The sequence below is a fragment of the Terrapene carolina genome, unplaced genomic scaffold (genome assembly GCF_002925995.2).
Source record: "Terrapene carolina triunguis isolate 2854851 unplaced genomic scaffold, T_m_triunguis-2.0 Scaffold190, whole genome shotgun sequence".
Classification (NCBI taxonomy): Eukaryota; Metazoa; Chordata; order Testudines; family Emydidae; genus Terrapene; species Terrapene triunguis.
The window spans coordinates 759414-781509 of NW_020664541.1; the positions used below are offsets into that span (position 1 = coordinate 759414).

The following is a 22096-nucleotide window of genomic DNA, read 5'->3' on the forward strand; positions in this document are numbered from 1 at the left end:
TAAAATGTTTGAGAAGCTTCATTTAAAATTCAATTAAAATGCAGAGCCCCCCAGACCAGTGGCCAGGACCCGGTCAATGAGAGTGCCACTGAAAATCAGCTTGTGTGCCACCTTTGGCACGCATATCATAGGTTGCCTACCCCTGGACTATTCTGTAGCCTTTGCTGAGGGAAAGTGTGTGCAAAGAGGGAGGTGCGTACTAAGCTCTAAAGAGGTGAGTTGTGATTTCATACTGATCTCGGGAAGTAGAAAGGTTCACAGCTACAGACCCCTCCACCAAAGATGTCCTGCCACTATCTCCAATGAGTTTACCCCGGGGTTCCATTAGCTGGAATACCCTTGTTGACTGACATTCTTCTGCAGTTACCTTGTTTCTCTCTGAGCTGGACTTGGCAGATTGGATTGTTGAGTCTGTGAAGATCAACAAGCAGGCTGGCCCAGCCTCAAACATTTACGAGCCAACTGACTACTTGGGCTCTACAACTCTCAACCCAGTCTGAGCTTCTTCCAGTGGGGAGGGGAGAGGGAGAGAGGAAGGAAGAACTCACTGCCCACTCTATCCTCCAGCAGAGGGAAAACTCCTCATAACCTGAACCTCTGACTTTCATTTTGGGGTCCCACAAATCATAAGTCAAGCCCCAATTAACAGGGAGCTCTGCTGCTCAGTTCCACCTCACAATACAAGATTTATGGGAACAAAGGAGGACAGAAGTAAGAGGCACTATTTTCAACTGGTAAGAGTCAAGTATAAATCTGAAAACCTAGAGCCTACCCTGCTTTCCCAACTGCACACTCAGGGTCCTGTGAGTTTCGTGATTTCACACCTAGAAATTCGCTACCAAATTCATCCTTTGCAGCAGAACTGTGTTCAGAATTTAAACTCCTATTAAAATAAATTGTGGGCAAATTTTCAAGCCTAGGTGCTTTAGTTAGGCTCCTAAATCAAATTTTAGGAGCCTAAATAAGTGGCCAGTGTAGTCAGTGGAGTTCCTGTGAAAAATCTTTTTAGGGGGAATTTTTCAAAGGCACAAAGGGCTGTTAGGTACCTCACCCTACTGAGTCACCAGGAGTTGACTGCCTATCTCCAATTTTGCCTTTGAAAATCTTTCCCTAAATATGACTTTAGAAGCCTAATTTTAGGCACTCTGTTTGAAAATTCTGTCTTATGTTTTTAGCCCTCCTGGTTGTCAAGATAACTGACAAAGTGAAACGCATGCAGTGCTGTTTTTGAGTTTGTAGAGAGCCTGAAAGATTAGCTCACAGGTGTGAGCTACCTTATTCACCTCAACAGGAGTCACTTCCACTTATTTCACTGCTGAGCATTTTAGCAGAAACACCCAACAAATGCATTTACTCCAGAATCCATATGGTCGCCCAGACTGGCTACTGTTTGGCTATTATTTTTCATATTTAATTCTGAATCTCAATTTAAAAAAAACTTATCTGAAACTGCTGCAGAATTTCCAGTTTACCACATTGGAACCCTGCAAAATCCAGGAACTGGGCCACAGAATTTCAGCCCAGCTTTTCACGGAACACATAATGACTTGTGCACACGTCTCACTCTAGGTAACAGTGGCTCCTGCGGAGGGAAAGTTTATTCTCTGCACTCTACTCTCCAAGCAGAGCCTTATATTTTTGGGGTATGGGACACTAACTACATAGGCTTCTGAAAGCCTGGATGTGAAGGGTATGGTGTGCTGCAGCACAGGACCTGGTGTACGTACTTTGCGGAGGAACCACAGTAGCACTGTGAAAGCATGGACTGAACATTTACTTTTTTGAACTAGGAGAAGAGAGCAGGTCTGACAATTCTTTCAGCAATCTGGCTCCCTAACTATGCTTGTTCATGAGTCATATTCCAGTTTGTTTGATCTGGTTTGGCTTCGAAACAAGCCTATTCTCAGTACTGGCAAACTGATGTTTCCAGCTGAAGGCTTAATAAAAAGCATCAGAGGACCCCTTACCAGGCACCGTGTAAGATGTGGATTTACAGTTGTGGTCTCCACTGGTGCCCAGTTTGGGCAGATGATGGACAGTCACTTGGTACATCTGGCCAGGCTCCACCTCAAAGCGGTTGAAAGTGAAGTTCCACTGAAACAGAGGATGAGGATAGGGTCTTTATCCAGACAACTGATCTGTCAAGGCACTGAAATTAATAGCTGATCCTGTTCTGTCCCTCCATTCTTCATCTCTTTTGGCAGCTAGGGTGAGACATGGACTCCAAGCTAATTAAACCTGTCCAGAATTCCCCTGGCCCCGTCTCCATGTGCCTGTTCAGAATGGGAAGGGTAAGGCTACTTTTGGGCAGGTCTAAATCACTATATGGAAACTCTGGGCTGAAATGGGGGAATCACAACCCAGAAATCACTTAATTGTCTGGACAGATTTCAGTTATGTTCCAAGTTGAAAAGAGGTTAGTAATAATGGGGAAGCTAAGGGGAAAAAAGTATTTATACCCTTCAATACAATTTGTATGAGTGAAATTGTGCGAGCCAGAATAAATTCTGCAGTGCTCTGTAAGTGTACATATTTATATGGATAGCTAATTGCTTTGCCTTGGTGTTTCTCACTTCTATATCATTACCCACAATGCTCTTTACGTCAGTGAAGATGTCAAAATTCTGGAGAAGGTCACTATGCTCCTGTAGGCCAGAGTTTTTCTCCACAGCATGCTTAGGCTTGATCCTAAGAGGTACTGTGCACCTGCAAACACTATTGTCTTCAGTAGAAATTGCGGGTACTCAGCCTCTCTCTGAATAAGGACCTTAATGAATGAGAAGGGGTGGGGAAAGACTTTGACCCCTCTTATCCAAGTGCTTTCTTCCATGGTGTGGTTTAAAAAAAAAAAAAAAGATTTCGGGCATAAGGAAAGAGTGAATTAAAATTATGCTATAAATGCCATGACTACCATAGATGAAGCAATGATTGCCAAGATTATTTGTATTACAGTAGCATCCAGAAGCTCCACTGCTAGACAATGTACACACACACAGGGCTTGTCTACACTGGTAATTTACAGCACTGCAACTTTCTCACTCAGGGGTGTGAAAAAACACCCCCCTGAGCACAGCAAGTTTCAGCGCTGTAAATTGCCAATGTAGACAGTGCACCAGCGCAGGGAGCTGCGGCCCCAGCGCTGGTAGCTACACCCCTCATGGAGGTGGGTTTTTAGAACATTGCGCCAGCTCTCACCGCAGCTTTAGCGTTGCCAGTGTAGACTAGCCCTTAGTAATACATAGTCCCAGTTGCCCAGGAGGGCAGGTACAAGCCAAAGGACAGAAGTGGTGGGAAAAGGGAGCACTGACATTGTCCCCATTTTACAGACAGGGAACTGAGGCACAGAATACCTGATTTGCCCAAGGTCACAGAGGAAGTTGAGGGGGGGAGCTGGAAATTGAATCCAGACTTCCTGAGTCCCAAGTTCACTGCTTTAATCACAAGGCCATCCTTCCTGTTTAAGCATTCTGTGCTATTCATGGAGAAGCTTTGCTATTTGACTGAGTAAACAGGAAACAAAGCTGTGGGTTAGAAAACCATTTGTCAGAGCCCTCTTTACTCACCCGGCCTCCATCCGGACGGACCTGAAGTGGCAGATTGTTCTGAAAGTCAAACTGGGCACAGATTTGTTGATTATTGTTCAGTTGTAGCACAGCCAGCTCCACTCCCTGGAGATACTGAATGCTTGCTGAGGGGGGAGAGTGAAGGGGGGAGGTTAAAGTTTTGTTCTAGCAATTCCAAATCTAAAGATTTTACCTCACCCCACCCCCAGAGATTGCCAGCATTCCTGGGATATGTCACAGGTCCACTCCCATTCACTTTATCCCATCTGATTTATTAAGTCCCTTGCTATCAGCTACCTTCACATGACAAGAGCAGCCCATAAACTGCTGCACCAGTTTGTGGGGCACTTAAATGAAGTGCCATGGGAACTGGCACAAAAGATTCTGGAGAGGGATCTTAAGGAGACTGGCTGCAAGTAGGTGAATGTGGGGTCATGATAGAGTCTGAGAAGTCCCATTTTATTCATAATGCAAAATGCACTTGAGCTGCATGAACAGGCAGCAGAAAGTACGTCTAATAGATAAATCCAACCCTCCAACTTCACCTCAGAGTATCTCAGTGCTATAACCAGTCGTTCCCCACTCCCCCCCGGTCCTCCAGCCTTGCATCTCAGGGCAGGTCTACGCAGTTTTTGTACCATTACAACTATCATTTTAGAAACAAGCCTAGTTAAAGCAGTACCACCCTCTAGTGGGGGGGTGAGGGGACAGTTATAAAAGGTACTTGTATTAGAATAGCTTATTTCTGTAAATGTATAGAAATAAGTTATACTAATATAAGCACATTTATACCTGCATCCAAACTAAAATGGTACAACCCTCTAACTATATCTGTTTTTAAATTGATGTAAAAAAATGTCTCTTGTTTTTGTGGATACAGACTAATACGGCTACCCCTCTGATAAACTGATGTAGTTATAGTGGTACAAAAATGTGTTTAGATCAGTGCTCAGACAACTCTGGAGTGCACCCTTGACTCAGCAGACACCTAGTATTGTTCATCCTGACTCCAGCAATGGTCAGTTTAGGCTGACTAGTGTGTACAAAGGGGATTTCCCAAGTCTGTGAAAATCAACTATGTTTGAAGAGTGAAGGGAGAAAGCTGGAAGGCAAAACCTGCAATGGTTCCACACACCAACCCTTATTGTCACTGGCATGAATTTCACAAGGCACCCAGCTACAGAGCCTCTGGTGAGAACCAAGACACACATGCATGTAGGAAGTCTGGATTATAAAAACTGGATTTGATTATCCCAAATGGAAGAAACTTGCACTGGATTCAAGACAGCTGCACAAAAGTGACATTTATTCTGCCTGGACCGACTCATAACCTGTACTATTCATAGTACAAGAAGGAATATAAAGCTATGAATAGTACAGGTTAGGAGTCTGTCCAGGCAGAGTAAATAAAAGTCTACTCTTCCCTCTCTTCTCCTTTCCATTAGGCCTTCCCCAACTTCTGGTTCTGTAGACACGTCTTTTTACTATTATGAGCTCTTCAACCCTTAAACAATTCTTAGCTTCTAGTAAATGGAATGTTTTCTAGCTAGTTCCTCTTGCCATCAGTCTGTGCACATTTGTAAACCTAGTTTGTAAGATCCATCTGCATATTCAGGATCAGTTTAGAGTAAACCTCACTCAGTACTGTAGTTGAGATTTTCAAAGTATCTATGAAATATAAACCTGTTTAAAAAAATCAGACTATAGTGATCCCAGTTTAGGGCTTTGGACTGCAGGTCTTTATCTGACACCGACTGCACTGGGAGCCCACCCTCATCTTGGTAAAGTTAAGCACCACTATTGTGCCTTATTTTTTCCACATTAAGTGCTGCCCTTCCATTCTAATAGCAGCATTTGATCTCTGTTGCAGATTAAGTAATGAGGGAGGGACAATTGCACTAACTTTTACTCATTTCATGTCCTTTGACCCAGTAGACAAAGCTGTCCAAAACCCATCTCAAAGCTCAACTTCCACAGCTGAACCAGTGAATGACCGCAAACACTACAGTCCCATCACTCTCTTTCAGAGATTCTATAATCTCTCTAAGCACCTTCCCTTCCATGTCTATGTTAAGCGATCACTTACCATCAGTAGCCACCATCCACTCTATCCGCAGCACAGGGAGCAGTTTTCCCTCATCATGGAAAACGTCAGGGTGGACATCAAGAACGCTTGGAGCGGAGGGAGTCCATTTTAAAACCTGTAACCAGCTCTGGTCCATGCAGGTACCTGTCAGTCAAATCAAAGATGTTTCTTAAGCTTATTTCCACCATGGTTCACTGCTGGATGACATAAGACCTGCACAAGTGCATGCAACTATGCCCTCCTCTAGTGCAGTGGTCTTCAATCTTTTCTCATTTGTGGACCCCTAAAAAAATTCAAGTGGAGACATGGACCCCTTTGGAAACCTTAGTCTGTGGACCCCCAGGTGTCTGTGGACCACAGGTTGAAAGCTACTGTTCTATGGTAACAACAATCTTTCGCAGACCCCTTAGACAGTCTGCAGGTCCACAGACCACAGGCTGAAAACCAGTAAACCCTGCTGGCAAGGTCACTGACATTTTCTTTCATAGTTCTTGTAGAGGAAAGCCGTGTTCTGAGTGGAAGTAGACCCAGCCATGCTATGTGAACTATGAATACTATAATCTTGATTCATCTTCTGGGGAAAATATTTTTCTTTGTACATTTTTAAGGCAAAAAAGGGAACATTATGATCACCTAGTCTGATCTCCTGGTCAAAACAGGCCATAGAATTTTGCTCAGTAATTCCTACATCAAGTCCATAACTTCTTGTTGAACTAGCTCTTATGTTTTAAAAAGAAGTCTAATCTTGAAGTTAAAAAACTTCAACTTGATGAAGAATCCACCATATCCCTCTGGCAATTTGTTCCAATGGTTAATTACTCTAATTGTTAAAAAATTCTGCCTTATTTCTAGTCTGAGTATGACAGCTTCAGCTTTCAGTCATTGGCTCTTATGTTTTGCTAACTTAATGAGCCCTCTGGATGGGAATATAATCAACATGGCTTTATGGAAAAAGTCATGTCAAACCTGATTTCATTTTATGATGAGATTACAGGTTTGATTAATAAAGGTAACTGCATAGATGTTAAATACCTAACTTACTACCACACAACATTCTGATTAAAAATAGCACTATACAGTATCAAACCACACACTGAGTGAATTAAGTAGTGGCTGACTGACAGATCTCAAAAAGCAGTTGTCAATGGGGAATCATCATTGAAAGGGGCTATTTCTAGGGGAGATCTGCGGGGATCCGTGCTAGGCCCAATGCTGTTTGGTATTTTTATCAATGATCTGGAAGTAAATATAAAAACATTGCTAATAAAATTTATGGAAGACTGGCAGAGAAGTATATAATGAAGTAATCAGGATTGTCATACACAGACCTGAATCACTTTATAAACTGGACCCAATTCAGCAAAATACATTTTAATACAGCCAAACATAAGGTCATACATCTAATAACAAATACACATCATACCTACAGAATGGGGGACTGTATTCCAGAAAACAGTGATTCTCAAAAGGATTTAGGAGTTATAGTAGACAAACAAAAGCTCCCAATGTGATGCTGTAGCAAAAAGGGCTAATGCAATCCCTGGAGGTATAAACAGAGGAGGAGTAAGCATGGAAGTGATTTTATGTCTGCATATGGCATTGGTGAGATTGATATGGAAATACTGCAGCTAATTCTGGTGTCCACATTTAAAAAAAAAAGGGCGTTAAAAATAGGAAAAGGTGCAGACAAGATCAATAAAAATATCTGAGGGCAGGAAAAATGCCTTACAGTGAGCTCTGTTTAGCATATCTAAAAAGATCAAGAAGCGACTTGATTATGGTGTATAAGTACCTTCACAGGAAGACACCACCAGGCACTTAAGGGCTCTCTATTGTAGAAGATAAAGGCATAACAAGAATAAATATCTGGAAGCTGAAGCCAGACAAATTCAAATTAGAAATAAGGCACACAATTTTATCAGTGAGAGTAATTAACTATTGGAACAAAATACCATGGGAAACAATAAATTCTCCATTTCATGAAGTCTTAAAATCAGGATTGGATTTCTCTCTGGAAGATATACTTTAATCAAATACAAATTATTGATCTTAATACAGGAGTAACTGGATTAAATTCCATGGCCTGTGTTATATAGGTCATCAGACTAGATGGTTTAATAGTGCCTTCTGGTCTTTAGAAACAAACAATTATGAATCTACCATCAGCAATCTTATTCCCATTTAGGTACGTCTACACTGATCAGGTTCTCTCTTAACTTTCTCAGACAAAACCAAACAGATTGAACTTATTTAGTCTTTCACGGTAAGGCAGGTTTTTTAGATGTTGAATCATTCTTGTGGCTCTTTTCTGAACCCTTCTGGTTTGTCAACATCCTTTCTGAAGTTCCAAAACAGTCTCACTGATGCTATATATACTGGCAATAACAACTCCCTATTTCTACTCAATATTCCCCATCTTATACAAACAAGGATTTCATTTGCTCTTTTAGTCACCACATTGCACTGGGAGCTCACATTAGGTGGTGACTTCCATCAGTATGTTATTTGCAAACTTTACAAGCAATGATTTTACATCTTCTTCCAGATCATTAATTAAAGTATTGAATAGCATTGGGTCAAGAATGATCCTTATGAGAGCATACCAGAAACACACCCTGTGGATGATGATTCCCCATTTACAATTACTTTTGCAGACCTAACAGTTAGTTAATGGATTTAAAAATCTCGCTATGTATCATATCAATTTCATATAATGCTAATTTTTAAATGCCATAAGGTATTAAGACAATGCTTACATAAGTCTAAGTATATTATGTCAGTTACCTTTGTCAACCAAACTTATTACGGCATCAAAAACAGTATCAAGTTTGACCAGGCCTATTTTCCATAAAACCTTGCAAACTGGAATGAATTATACTACCAGCCTTTAATTCTTTACTTATTGCACACCCCATTAGCCTTTCCATGCTTTTGCCCAGGATAGATGTTAAGCAAATGGCCTATCCAGAGCATCCCTTTTACCCCTTTTTAAATACTGGCTCATTAGCTTTTTCCTCTGGCACTTCCCCAGTTCTGTACTTCCAGATTTCTTAAACACCCAGTGAATTAAATATTCAGTTCACTTAATGGCTTAGAGAGCTGCTTAGCCAATTCTTTAAAAACTCTTAGAGTATGTTATCCAGTCCTGCAGATTAAAAGAGGTTTAACTTTGGAAGTTGTTTAATATCCTTCCTAGTTACTGTTGGAATAAGAAGTATTTAATTTTCCACTGTAAGACACAAATACAACACCCAGTTTCTTCCCAAGTAGAGAATATAGCTATCGAACACTTCTGCCTTTTCTGCAGCATTCCTGATAATTTTAACATACCTATCTAGTAATGGACCTATATTATTTTGTTTCCATTTTGTATCAATTTTCTGAAGATCATGCCTGCTAATTTACAGTAACTTCTTTCAACTTTTTCATCGTTTTATTGTTCTTTAGCAGCACTAAGTTTACGTCTAATTTTACCTGCTGACTTAGTGAGCGTAGTGTGGGATGGACATGTATTACACACAACAAACTTATCCTAAAATCTTACCATAATTTTTTTTTTTGAATTGACTCAGTTTTGAACAGAAGCTAAAAAATTATGGATTTGCTCTTTCAAGAACTCTGGCCTGAAAAGAGGTCTGAAAAGAGACCTGAATATTTGCCTGTTGGAAAGAGCTGGTTTTGGATTAGGCAGGCAGATAATAGCTCATAATGCTGGTTAACAGGATAATGCTTTACTTTGCCACCTCTCAGTGGCTTAGACAGAGGCACTCACCATCTGACTTCAGTTATAAAAAAAGAAGAAAAACTGACTTACTATTTCTTACGAGACAGTTTAGATCCTGTGGAGAAAACAAGAAAGTTATTGAGAGATTAGACGTTGTTTTCTCATTTATTCATCCTGATCTGGTGACAGAGGGGTACAGAGAAGAGCAACAAGTATGGCCTGGAAAAACGGACTTACCAGGAAACAGTAGCATAGCTAGGCTAAATTACAGCTCAGGGGTAGGCATGAGAACTATCTGCAAGCACTTGAATGGAGCAATTAGGGTCACATTATTGCTAGGAGTAATGGGATGACATTAAAAGAAAATTTAGGTTGAATATCAGGAAAAGCTGCCTAAAATGAAGTCCAGTTAGATTGTAGAATAGTCTTGCAAGAGAGGTGGTGAAAGTCCCATTGCTTGAATCAGAAAGGTCTGTCTTTGCCATGATGGCTACAAATTATTACCATCCAGCACTGGTCATGCTGGCAGCCACCTGCGACTTCTGAGATCATTTTGACCTACATTGTGAGCTCTATGGCGCAGAGCCTGTCACTGTGGTATTTGTTCGTATGAACAATGTACCCTAGTACAATGAAGCCCTCTTCTGTATTTGAGGTCCATAAGTGCTAGAACAGAATAGAATAGAAATAAATACAGTCGCTTTAAAACTGGATTGGACAAATCACTGGAGAGAAACTGTAGAGAACAATCCTGCATTGCCTCAAGGGAGATGGACTGCATGAGCTAATAGTTGTTTTCCACCTTTAATTTCTATGATGCTCTTCTGAACCAAGGCACAAAGTGTTTTAGCATCTTTAATAAGTACCAGTCCTCTAAAAGGAGAGCCTGTTTTTATCCTCTTGAGAACCACTTTTAAAGCTAAACTACAAACGGGGGGAAAATGAGTTACTGCCCTTTTATACTTTATGAAGAATCAAGATGGCCTGAAAAGAAATAAAAAGGCAGAGGGAATGTGATTCTACTTCTTTTTCCACATCTGGTCTACCTTGGAAAACTATGGTCTTGTCTTCACTAGGAAACTGGTGCATTCTTAACCTGAGAGTTAGCAAACATGAGGTAAAAATCCTAGTGAAGACAAAACAGTTTGTAGTTTCCATAGGATTTATAGGCTCCCTCATAATCTCTGGCTTCATTATATATATATATATATATAAAAAGTGTGCTTTTACAGAAAGAACTTGCTGCAAAATTCTAGTCTTTGCTGAAATTTCAACAGTCACTCCCTCTTCAATTAGTGTGGGAGAACTCACAAATTATCCAAACCTCAAAAAAAATCCTTCAGCAAATCAGGGAAAACCAAATTTGACATTACAGATGTTTTTAAGGTAACAAGAAAAATTAAAAGCCTCTTCCAGGCCCTTGTTACATACACCATAAAGTATAAAAGGGTACAAATGTAATTTTAACAATAGTACTTTGCAGGTAAACATATCTGCATGCCCGTAAGAAATATCACAGAAGTACTTAAGGAACAGGTACTTAATTTACTACAAAATTCAGGTCACATCAAAGGTCATCATGTCAGAGAACTTATTACAAATCTGGAAAATATTGTTCCAATGGCATGCAGCAGGCCGTTCAAGTTGTGCCAATCCAAGAGGAGGTAGAGTGACTAATCTGGCCATTCTAAATTTGTGAGTTACACAGAGACTTATTTCAGAGTAGCAGCCGTGTTAGTCTGTATCCGCAAAAAGAACAGGAGTACTTGTGGCACCTTAGAGACTAACAAATTTATTAGAGCATAAGCTTTAGACAAACCGGACAGTCTCTACGCAAAAGAATTAATGGACACAAATCTGACATCAGGAATCATAATACTCAAAAACCAGTGGGAGAACACTTTAACCTGTCTGGCCATTCTATGACAGACCTGCGGGTGGCTATCTTAAAACAGAAAAACTTCAAAAACAGACTCCAACGAGAGACTGCTGAGCTGGAATTGATATGCAAACTAGACACAATCAACTCAGGGTTAAACAGGGATTGGGAATGGCTGAGCCATTACAAACATTGAATCTATCTCCCTTTGTAAGTATTCTCACACTTGCTTCTTATCAAACTGTCTGTACTTGGCTACCTTGATTATCACTTCAAAAGTTTTTTTTCTCTTACTTAATTGGCCTCTCAGAGTTGGTAAGACAACTCCCACCTGTTCATGCTCTCTGTATGTGTGTATATATATCTCCTCGATATGTTTCACTCAATATGCATCCGAAGAAGTGGGTTGTAGCCCACGAAAGCTTATGCTCTAATAAATTTGTTAGTCTCTAAGGTGCCACAAGTACTCCTGTTCTTTTTACAGAGACTTATGTAAGGATTTACCTGAGAGCTAAAATAAACTTGGTGAAGAATGTTTTCATTTACAAGGGACATTGTCAAGTAGCTTATGTTCAACACTGAGGTTTTGAAAAACAAAAAGAGTTTCACTAAAAGTGGCAGTGCCTATACTCACTACTATCTTCCTAACATAGAATTAGGGTTAAGGTAGGAAAACACCCTCTCAAATTCAGAGAGAATCAGAGCCTCCAGCTGTTACTCAATAAGAGAGGAGGGGGAGAAGAAACACCAACCTCCCCCCCACCCCAAACCAGCAGCTCATCAATGGGAATGACCATTGCTCCCACCTCACCTGGACCCCTTACTTCTAGACCCCAAATAACTTATTGGGTGGGAAACCAGACTCATTACTAGATTCCAGCACTAAGGCCCCCGATTCTGCAAGCACTTAAGCATGTGCCAGAGTCCCACTGAAATCAGTGTTTCATCTTCAGCTTTACTGAACTGGGGCCTAAGCACTGGGACCACTAAAAACTCTGATTAACTGTGCCCTCCAGTGGGTAGAAGGACCATCATGATCAGAGCAATACTGAGATTACACTTAGCTTCAAGTTTAATATTAATGGAAAAAATACTTGGCAGGTCAGGCCTCTATCTTTAAAGGTCTTAACACACTAAAATTAGTCAGTCAACTAAAGTTGATATATTGAACCATGGCACTTAAACTAATTAAGTTAAATTGATGCAACTTGTATGTTTAGACAATTCCTAAATTGGATTTCTATCATTCTAACATTCTATCAGTGTTAATAAAGCGTCTAAACACAAGGGGGGACATTTTCTCACCACTTTTATATCTTCAAATGAGAACAGTTTGCTTGGACTGAAACATTCCCACGTAGCATCTGCAACCCAAACTCTCTTGTACTTTCCCAGTGAATGAGAAGTAGAAAGTGATTAGATATTGAGTAAACCAATGTGAGGCCAGCTAATCTATTTGTACTGTTCAAATTGAGAGAAACAGAATTAAAGGAACATAATAAACGTTGAAACAAATTTAATTATCACAAAAACTTAAGTGTTAGTAACAGAATTAAAGGACACATAAGAATTAAAGGACACATAAGGGTATGTTATTTTACCTGAAAATGTCCCTTTAATCAATAAATTTAAAGAAAGTAATAGGTCACAGATTATGAAAATTCGATTTAAAAAAAACCAAACATTCAAGATACAAAAGGACAAGTCTGACAAACAATTACTTTCCTTTAGATAAAACCAATCACCTAAATGAAATCATTCTGTACTTGGACAATTTTAGATTACCAGTAATTACTGTAAACTGTACTTCATAATAAAGTCCTTGCATAAATGATGATAAGTTATTTACACAAAAGGCAAAGCCATCTGCTTTCATTTAAGTATTGTTTTTTCTTATCAGCGGATAAGTCATGGGTGCCTGGAAGCACAGCAGCTGTTCCAACATTTCTTGGTTTGGCACCCACTGGGAAACATTTGACAATTGCAGGCCCAAAGGGAATATAGTCCCACAAGAAGCAGGTTCTTGGGTGGAGAATTTGGAAGCAGCAGCCAGGAGTTCTGCCTTTGCAGAGAAGGACTGCTTACTCACTCTGGGCAGAAACTGTGGTTCTTTGAGATGTGTCCCCCTGTGTGTGCTCCACTCTAGGTGCGCTTGCACCCCCGATAGCTTCAATTGGAGACTTTTCATAGCACAGGCCAAACGGGTACTTCATGTGTGTTACTCAGACTCCTGGCATTGTTATATAGCACTGTGTTGGCTAACCATCCTCAGTTCCTTCTCTACTGCAAAACCTGCCCCCATGACAGGGAACTCTGAAGCAGAGGGGAAGGAGGGCAGGTAGTGGAACAGCCATAGGGACACACATCTCAAAGAATCACAGTTACTGCACAGGGTGAATAACCATTTCTTCTTCTTCTTCAAGTACCATCTCTATGGGTGCTCTACTCTAGGTGACTTCTGAGCAGTCTCCCTTTAAGGAGGAGTGAGCTTCAGTCCAGTATGGAAGAAAGTACAGCTGAGCCAAACACAGTATCGGAAGCAGAATTGCAAATTATTGCATAGAAGCCCAAGTTGTGGCTTTACATATTTCAATTATAGGAACTTTCTTAAGAAAGACTGTGGAGATGGAAATGGATCTCAGAGTGAGCTCGTATATCAGTGGGTGCTTCGAGAAAATGAGACTGGTAGCAGCTACTAATACAGTCAGTTCTCCACCTAGAGAGCATCTGTTTAGAGATTTTTAGCTCCTTTTGTTCGGTCTGTGATTGAGACAATCTGGAAGTCTTCTTGAAATGTTTAGTACTATCAAGGTAGAAGGCTAGGGCTTGCCTGACAGAGTGTGTGGAAAAACACCTCCCGCTTATCCCAGTGAGGTTTAGGGTGGAAGATGGGGAGGTGAATAGGGTGATTAATATAGCAAAAACTTGGGGTACAGTCATGTGACCTTGTCTCTGAAAAATATTGTGAATGGGGATATATGCCATAAAAGCCCCTATTTCCCCCCAACTCGTCAAGCTGATATGATAGCACCCAGAAATGCAGTTTTTATCAATTAATGGAGGAGTGCACAGGCAGCCACAGATTCAAACGGTGGTCTTGTAAATCATTTAAGAACCAAATTGATGTCCCAAACCGAAATAGGGCATTTAACTGGCAGAAAAAGGTTTCAGAGGCCTTTGAGAAACCTCATTGTCATTGGGCAGGCAAATACAGAGTACCCCTCTATTGGAAAATGGAAGGCCGATGGCTGCCAGATGAACTCTAGTGGAGCTCAGCGATGGCCCCGAGCTCTTTAGTTCTAGAATGCAGGCCAGTATGTCTGGCAGCAAAAGTTGTTGATTCAATGTGTTTGAGATCACACCAATGGCAAATCTTGTCCAATTTTGTAAGTGCAGTGTGTAGACTCTTTTCTGCTGTGTGGTAGCATACTTTTAACTTGCTGTGAACAGGCCATTTCCATGCCTGAGAACCATCGACAAGCCATGCTTTGAGGAGAAGGCTTTCTGAGGTGGGGTGAAGGATCTTCCTGCTCTCCTGGGAAAGGAGACGAGAAGTGGCGTGGAGAGTGATCGGTGAGAACGCGGCCAGCTGTATCAGGTAAGGAAACCATGTTTGTCAGGGCCATGTCAGAACAATAATACTGTCCCTGTCCTTTCTTATTTTGAGTAGAACTTTGGATATCAGAGGAGTTGCGGGGGGAACTCCCTCAGAAGACCCATTGACAACTGGAGGTGAAAGGCATCCCCCAGGGATCAGTGACCAGCCTGGTTCTGGAGCAAAACTGGGTGCATTTCCTGATTATAGGTGATGAAAAGGTCTATCTGAAAAGTGCCCCATTGTTAAAATACGTGAAGTATGGTGGAATCTATCTCCCACTTGCGGTCTTGAGAGAAGTGTCTGCTGAGCATGTCCGCGGTCATGTTCTGAACTCCTAGAAGGTAAACTGTCATGATGACAATCTGATGGCGCATACTCCAATTCCAAACTTTATAGCATCAGCACACAGGGAGGGGGATTTTTCTCTCCCATGCTGGTTTATATGAAATATGCATGATATGTTGCCCATCATGATCTTTATGTGTTTGCCTCTGATTAGTGGCAAAAACTGGAGACAGGCGTATCTGAATGATTTGAGTTCCAGAAAGTTGATGTGCAGAGTGGTTTCTTGGGGCACCCACCTGCTCTGAGCTATATGGGTAGGGCCCTACTGAATTCATAGTCCATTTTTTTAAATTTCATGGTCATAGCATTTTAAAAATTTGAATTTCATGGTTTCAGATATTTAAACCTTAAATTTCATCGTGTTGTAACAAACATGAATATGTGTTTTTAAAATAGCAAAATATAAACAGGTAAAGCCCTTAAGACTTGGTGTTTCTCAAACTGGGGGTCCAGACCAAAAAGAGGGTTTACAAAGCTATTGGGGGGGGGGTCTCAGTATTGCCACACTTACTTCTGCGCTGCCGTCAGAGCTGGGCAGCCAGAGCGGTGGCTGCTGGCCGACACCCAGCTCTGAAGACTGCCCCCCCCAGCAGCAGCAGCGCAGAGGTAAGGCTAGCATGCTATAGTGGCAACAGTACTGCTACCCTTACTTCTGTGCTGCTGCTGGTGGCAGCTCTGCCTTTAGAGCTGAGTACGTGGCAAGCAGCCACCGCTCTCCAGCCTCGTAAAAGTACACAAAAGACCAGATTTCATGGGGGGAGACCAAATTTCAGTGCGTGACACGCTTTTTCACGGCCATAAATTTAGTAGGGCCATATGTATGGGTGTCTAGATGCCTGTGCTCCCCATCCCAATAGGGAAGCATCTGTTATTATGACAACCACTGGGGAAGGGGGAGTGAATGGGACTCCAGCACACACATTATGGGATCTTTCCACCAATGAGACATTCCTTTACAGAAGTGGGTATGGAAAACAGTGTGTTTAAACTGTGTCGGCTCATCCTGAACCAACCTGGAAGGCATTGCATGAGCAGTTGGTGTGATCTATAACAAAAGTGCCAGCCACCATATGCACCCTGTAGCTAAAGTCAGTTCCTGATCAGGGTTTGAAGGCTGATGTGAATTGTATTAAGTTGGATAGAGATATAAATCTGTGCACTGAGAGGAAGACTTGCTACTAATGAATCAAGATAAGCCCTTATGAATTCCAGCTTTTGAACAGGGGTCAAGATGGACTTTTGAATGTTCAACTGCAGGCCCAGTTTGAGAAAGAGTTTTATGGACTCGTACATTGCCTACAATGTTACTTCCAAGGAGTGTCCTTTTAGAAGCCAATTGTCTAGGCAAGGGGACCACCAAAATTCCATTCCCGTGTAGGTGTGCCGCTACTACTGACATGTCCTTTGAAAAGATCCTCGGGGCGGATGATAGGCCAAAACGGAGCACCCTGTACTGAAAATGGTCCTGGCGTACTGTAAAGTATAGGAATTGTTTGTGGGATGGGTGGATCACAATGGGGATGTGTGTGTCCTGAAGGTCAAGGGCCTAGAACCAATCCCCTTGGTCCAGTGATGGGATTATCACTGCAAATGTCACTATTCTGAATTTTTGTACCTTCACAAAGGTGTTAAGTAGTCTTAAATCTAGGATGGGTCTTGAACCACCGCTCTTTTTTTCGGACCCAGGAAATACCTGGAATAAAACCCCTTCCCTCTGTGCTGTTTGGGAACTGGTTCTATAGCATCATGCAGGTGTAGAAGAGTTTATTTCCTGCCACAGCAGGTTCTCGTGGAAGGTGTCCCTGAAGAGGGATGGGGAAGGAGGTTTGGGGGGATGGAAGCTAATTGAAGCAGATGAGTACCCTCTGGAAATGATCTCTAAAATCCACTTGTCCATGGGCGATGAGCTCCCAAGCCTGCTAGAAGTGGTAAAGGAAGTTGCCAAAGGGAGGAAGGCAGGTGAAACATTGCAGCTGGTCAGAAAGAGGATGGCAGCTCAGGACCTTGATCATCCCATCAAAAATTGATGCTTTGAGGTGGAAGGTTGTGAAGTTTGAAGGCCAGGAGTTGGGTGGTTTCCTCCTCTGGAATCTCTGCCTCTTGTGGTGAGGTTCATAAGGGCTCTGTGAGCTTGGGAATTGGGTGGAATAGGATCTCTGTACTGCCCGGGACCTACTAAATTCTCTCTTCTGGGCACGTGTGTAGATCTCCAGAGATTGTGAAGTGGCCCCGAAATCGTTTTAAGGTATGCAGAGATTCATCCATGTTGTCAGCGAATAACTTAGTGCGGTCAAAAGGAAGGTCTCCTATTGTATTCTGGACCTCCTTAGGGAATCTTGAGCACTGAAGCCAGGATGCTCACCTCATAACTACTGCCACAGAAATTGAATAAGCATCAGCAATGTTGAGAGAAGTCTGCAGAGATGTCCTGGCAAGGAGCTGGTTTTCAGCAAGAATTGTCTGGAACCACTCTCTGTGTTCTGCTGGCAGATGTTCAATAAAGGAGATCAGCTTGGTATAATTTGTGTGGTTGAACTTCGCCATTAAGGCCGGGTAGTTGGTGATTACAAACTGTAAAGCAGCTGAAGAATAATACTTATGATTTTTACTGTAAGGCATAGATTTAGTGTGGTGCTGCCTTCCACATTCATTAACAGCCTCGACCATCAAGGAGTTAGGAGATAGGTGAGAAAATAAAAATTCTGACTCCTTAGTGGGAACTGATATTTTTTGTCTGCCCTCTTGCACATGGGAGGAATTGAGGCTGGAGTATGCAAGATGAATTTTGCAGGATCCAGGAGTGCCTTGTTGACTGGCAGAGCAATGCAGGAAGTGGAGGCTGTATGCAGGATGTCGAGCAGCTTATGATGCAGTTCTTCAGTCTCCCGAAGGAGGATCTGTAAAGAATCCATGACCCTCTTGATGAGATCGTGAAACTCCTTAAAATAGTCAGCCAGGGATGGTTATGATGGCATGACAGCTTCATCCAGGGATGAAGGAGAGATGTTTGCAGTTGGAGAAATCTCCTTGTCAGCCTTGTCCTCCTGATCCTCAGAGGTCTCTTCCTGAGGCTCCGGTCTCCTAGAAAGGGAGGGTGAGGAGGGTTGTTTATCTCTACGAATGGCAGAGATTGAGGCCTTACAGAATTGATGGCAATAAGCTGCCCAGTGGTCCCAGCATGGCCAAGGGAGTGGCACATATGGCACGGGTGGCGGAGTCCATGAGTGCTTGTCCTAGTGGGATAGTAGTTGTGGATTTCTGTCACAAGTAAGCTCAGGCTCCTCAGGAAAAAAACCTTCACAGGGGCATAGTGGAGAGCTTTGCACAGATATTTGGGAGGCTGAGGAAAAATCTTCATCAAAATCCTCCTCCTCAAAGTCACTCAGTAATGGTGGGACAACAGAAGAAGCTTGAGGTACCACCATCAGTACCAGATGGGTGTCTGGAGATCTGGAAGTTCTCAGTACCGAGAAAAGATCAGAGCCGAGCAATAGCGAATCAGGAGTCTCGGACATCGTGGGGTCTCAAGGAAGCCAGAATTCTTGCAGTACCAACAGCATTGTCCAGGGCTTGAGCTGAAGTAATGGTAGTGAAGGAGTTGATGGTACCACAAGTTTCAAATGCTCCAGGAGGAATCTGGGCAGAGCCTGAGCTGTCTTTTTTGGTACTGTGGTAGAGCTCTTCTTGCCACCATGGTGTCCTGGGGCCTGATATTTTTGGATCTCTTTGCTTAGTGGTGCTCTCGGTATCTGAGGAACCAGCAGCCTTGGGGGTACCATGTCAGAGACCACTGGAATCTGGGGGAGTTGACAACTTCAAGATAGATTCTTTACCTGGAAACTCAAGGCAAGGTCTTTGGAAGACTTATGAAAAGAATCTTGGGTCTTCCTCTTAGATGCCCTTGAGGAGTGTGACTCAGACAGAAGAGGCAGGTGACTTACTTGGAGACCTGCATATGGGGGAGGGGAGGCTCCCGGCCTGGGTCAAAGGCTGGATGCAGCAAGCTCTCCATCATAAGGAGCTGAAGTTTTATCTCCTTGTTCTTTCTGGCTCTACATTTTATTGCCAGACAGAAGTTGCATTTTGGGAAATATGAGATTCCTCAAGGCAACAGATGCAGTGGGAGTGTCTGTTGCTCACTGGGATTGCCTCCTGGCACAACAGGCAATGCCTGAATCCAGCAGAACCAGGCATACCTTTGAAAATGGCAAAACCTCCCCAGAGTGGGAGAAAACTCTCTCTATCTAGAATTCTTTTTTTGGTTTAAGAAAAACTAATACAACTAACTATTAATAATACTAACTATTATAATACACTCACTACAAAAGCTAAGAGAACATAGTTGAGGAAAAACAATGTGGACAACTAGCTAAGGCTGTGTCTCAAGCCAGGGCAGTTGAAAAGGAACTGAGGATGGTTAGCCCATGCAGTACTATATAGCAATGGTATGGGCTACGAAGCTGAGTCACACGTATGCATGTGCCGAATGGACATTGCTACGAGAAATCTCAGATCAAAGACACCGGAGGCGCAAGCGCAACTGGAGTGGAACACTCATAGCGACACTACTTGAAGAAGAAGCTAAGTCATCATGGCAAGGAGATGCCAGTTGAGGCAGGAGGAGGAAGTGTTGCAACTCAGTTTCTCAATCTATACTACCACTCTAAAAACTGGACAACACTGCAGATTTAATCAGAATCACTTTCCCCAAAACCAAATGTTCTAGGCCAGTGTTTCTCAACCAAGGGTATGCGTATGCCTGGGGACATGCAGAGGTCTTCTGGGGGTACGTAAACTCATCTAAATATTTGCCTAGGTTTACAACTGGCTACATAAAAAGCGCTAGCAAAGTCAGTACAAACTAAAATTTCATACAGACAATGACTTGGTTATACTGCTCTATATGCTGTACACTGATATGTAAGTATAATATTTATATTCCAATTGATTTCTTTTATAATGATAGGGTAAAAATGAGAAAGTAAGCAATTTTTCAGTAATAGTGTGCTGTGACACTTTTGTATGTTTATGTCTGATTTTGTAAGCAAGTAGTTTTTAAGTGAGGTGAAACCTGGGGGTACGTAAGACAAATCAGACTCCTGAAAGGGGTACAGTAATCTGGAAAGGCTGAGAGCCAATGTTCTAGGCAAAGCCATTTGGAGAGATTCTCCACTGACATTCTTTTTTTTGTCCATACAGAACTGGCAACAGTATCCAGGTTCATCCAGCAACATCAACTGGTTGATGGGGATTGTGACAAAAAGAAGTCTGTTCCCACTGAAATGAAGATATTTGATATTAACTCCAACTTGAGCACTCAGTAAGATTTCTGTTGGGCTTTCTTTCTGGCTGGACCCCTTCATGATATCTGGAATTTTTTTATAGCAACCACATCTGTAGGTTAAATGATCATCTATAGATACTCACAAGTCTCTGTAGTCCCCAGACAAAGTGGGTAATCCCTGCAATAACATATAGTCTATTTATAATGCCAGGGTATATTGACTAGATCATGGACCAGAATGAAATCCTACAAGCAGAAGCAGCAGCAGATATGCCTCCTACTTAGTGCAGGTCCCCATTCCACCCTCCTCCAGACTCTCAACTGACTTGTTTCCCAGTGCAGAGTTCCCTTCTTCCTACCCCATATTGGCCTCTTCAACTATTGGGCAAAAAGCCTTAGTTCACACATAGCTGGGCTCATTTAAAAATTAAAAGTTGTGTCTAGTCAGGCAAAAATTCTGGTTATTTACTAGTCAGGCTGAGATACTTTCAGTACCTAAGCCCGTATAACCACACATACTGCTAGGTATTTGCCTCCTTAAAGGAAAAGTTTATGTGCCAGAGAGTCTGAGAATGACTTCCTGACTACAAGACAGGATTGGAGAAAACAGCACAAAACTGAACCAGAAACCCAGGCAGGGAAATAAGAAGCCGGGAGAATATTTCTGGAAAGCTGGTTCCACAACTATACTGCCAAGGAAACAATAGCATATCTGTACCAGGCCTCTAGGAAAATACCAATGATTTTCTTCTCCTTTACTGCTCTCTAGACTAGACTTGACCAACTTAGACATCTAAACATCTAGCTACTCTTTGCTAGACCCCAATAATTGCCATAGACCACAGATCTGTATGACAAAAAAGTGACAACATCATGCCTCTCCAGGGGTGAAAGTAGAAATAGGGACTTACTGGTACGGGGCTGGGTTGGGGTCAGCTCTGGCCCCCGGAAGGGACGGGGCCTCGGGCGGAAGGGGCGGGGATCAGAGCCAGCCCCGGCCCGCCCTGTACCGGTAAGTCCCCTCCCCCTCCCTCACCGGGGTAGCAGCAGCAGCCGGGGGCTCCAGCAGCAGTTTAAAGGGCCCAGGGCTCGGCCGCCGCTACTGCCCCGGGCCCTTTAAACTGCTGCCAGAGCCCCCAGCTGCCGCTGCTACCCCAGGGCTCCGGTAGCAGGGCTCCAGGGGCTATTTAAAGGGCCCAGGACTTCCTTGCTTCTACCGGCCCTTTAAATAGCCCCCAGAGCCCTGGGGTAGCGGCAGCGGGGCTCCGGTGGCTATTTAAAGGGCCCAGGGCAGTAGAGGCAGCAGGAGCCCCGGCCCTTTAAATAACCCCCAGAGCCCCGCTGCCGCTACCCCAGGGCTCCAGCAGCGGGGCTCTGGCGGCAATTTAAAGAGCCTGGGGCTCCAGCCGCTGCTGGGAGCACCAGGCCCTTTAAATTGCTGCCTGGGGAAGCCGGGCCACCCCGGTAAGGCGCACCAGCTCTTGCAGGTACACCGTACCGGGGCATACTGGCTTACTTTCACCTCTGTGCCTCTCACATCATCACTAGCTACTACAGGTTCTCTCTCCTAGCTACATACAACCCCCTCCCAACACTGTAGAGGAAAAAGCATAGTTC

The 22096-nt window shown here is 42.8% G+C and overlaps 1 protein-coding gene across 1 annotated transcript in view; it reads right to left on the reverse strand.

Moving 5' to 3' along the window:
• IL17RA (interleukin 17 receptor A) overlaps positions 1-22096 on the reverse strand; it is a 44059-nt gene that overhangs the window by 7009 nt on the left and 14954 nt on the right. The window contains exons 2-5 of the mRNA XM_029912113.1: positions 9464-9488; positions 5650-5793; positions 3564-3688; positions 1961-2094 (exon numbers count right to left, since the gene is read on the reverse strand). Of these exons, the coding sequence (XP_029767973.1) occupies positions 1961-2094; positions 3564-3688; positions 5650-5793; positions 9464-9488 (428 nt within the window). The remainder of the gene's footprint in view (positions 1-1960; positions 2095-3563; positions 3689-5649; positions 5794-9463; positions 9489-22096) is intronic.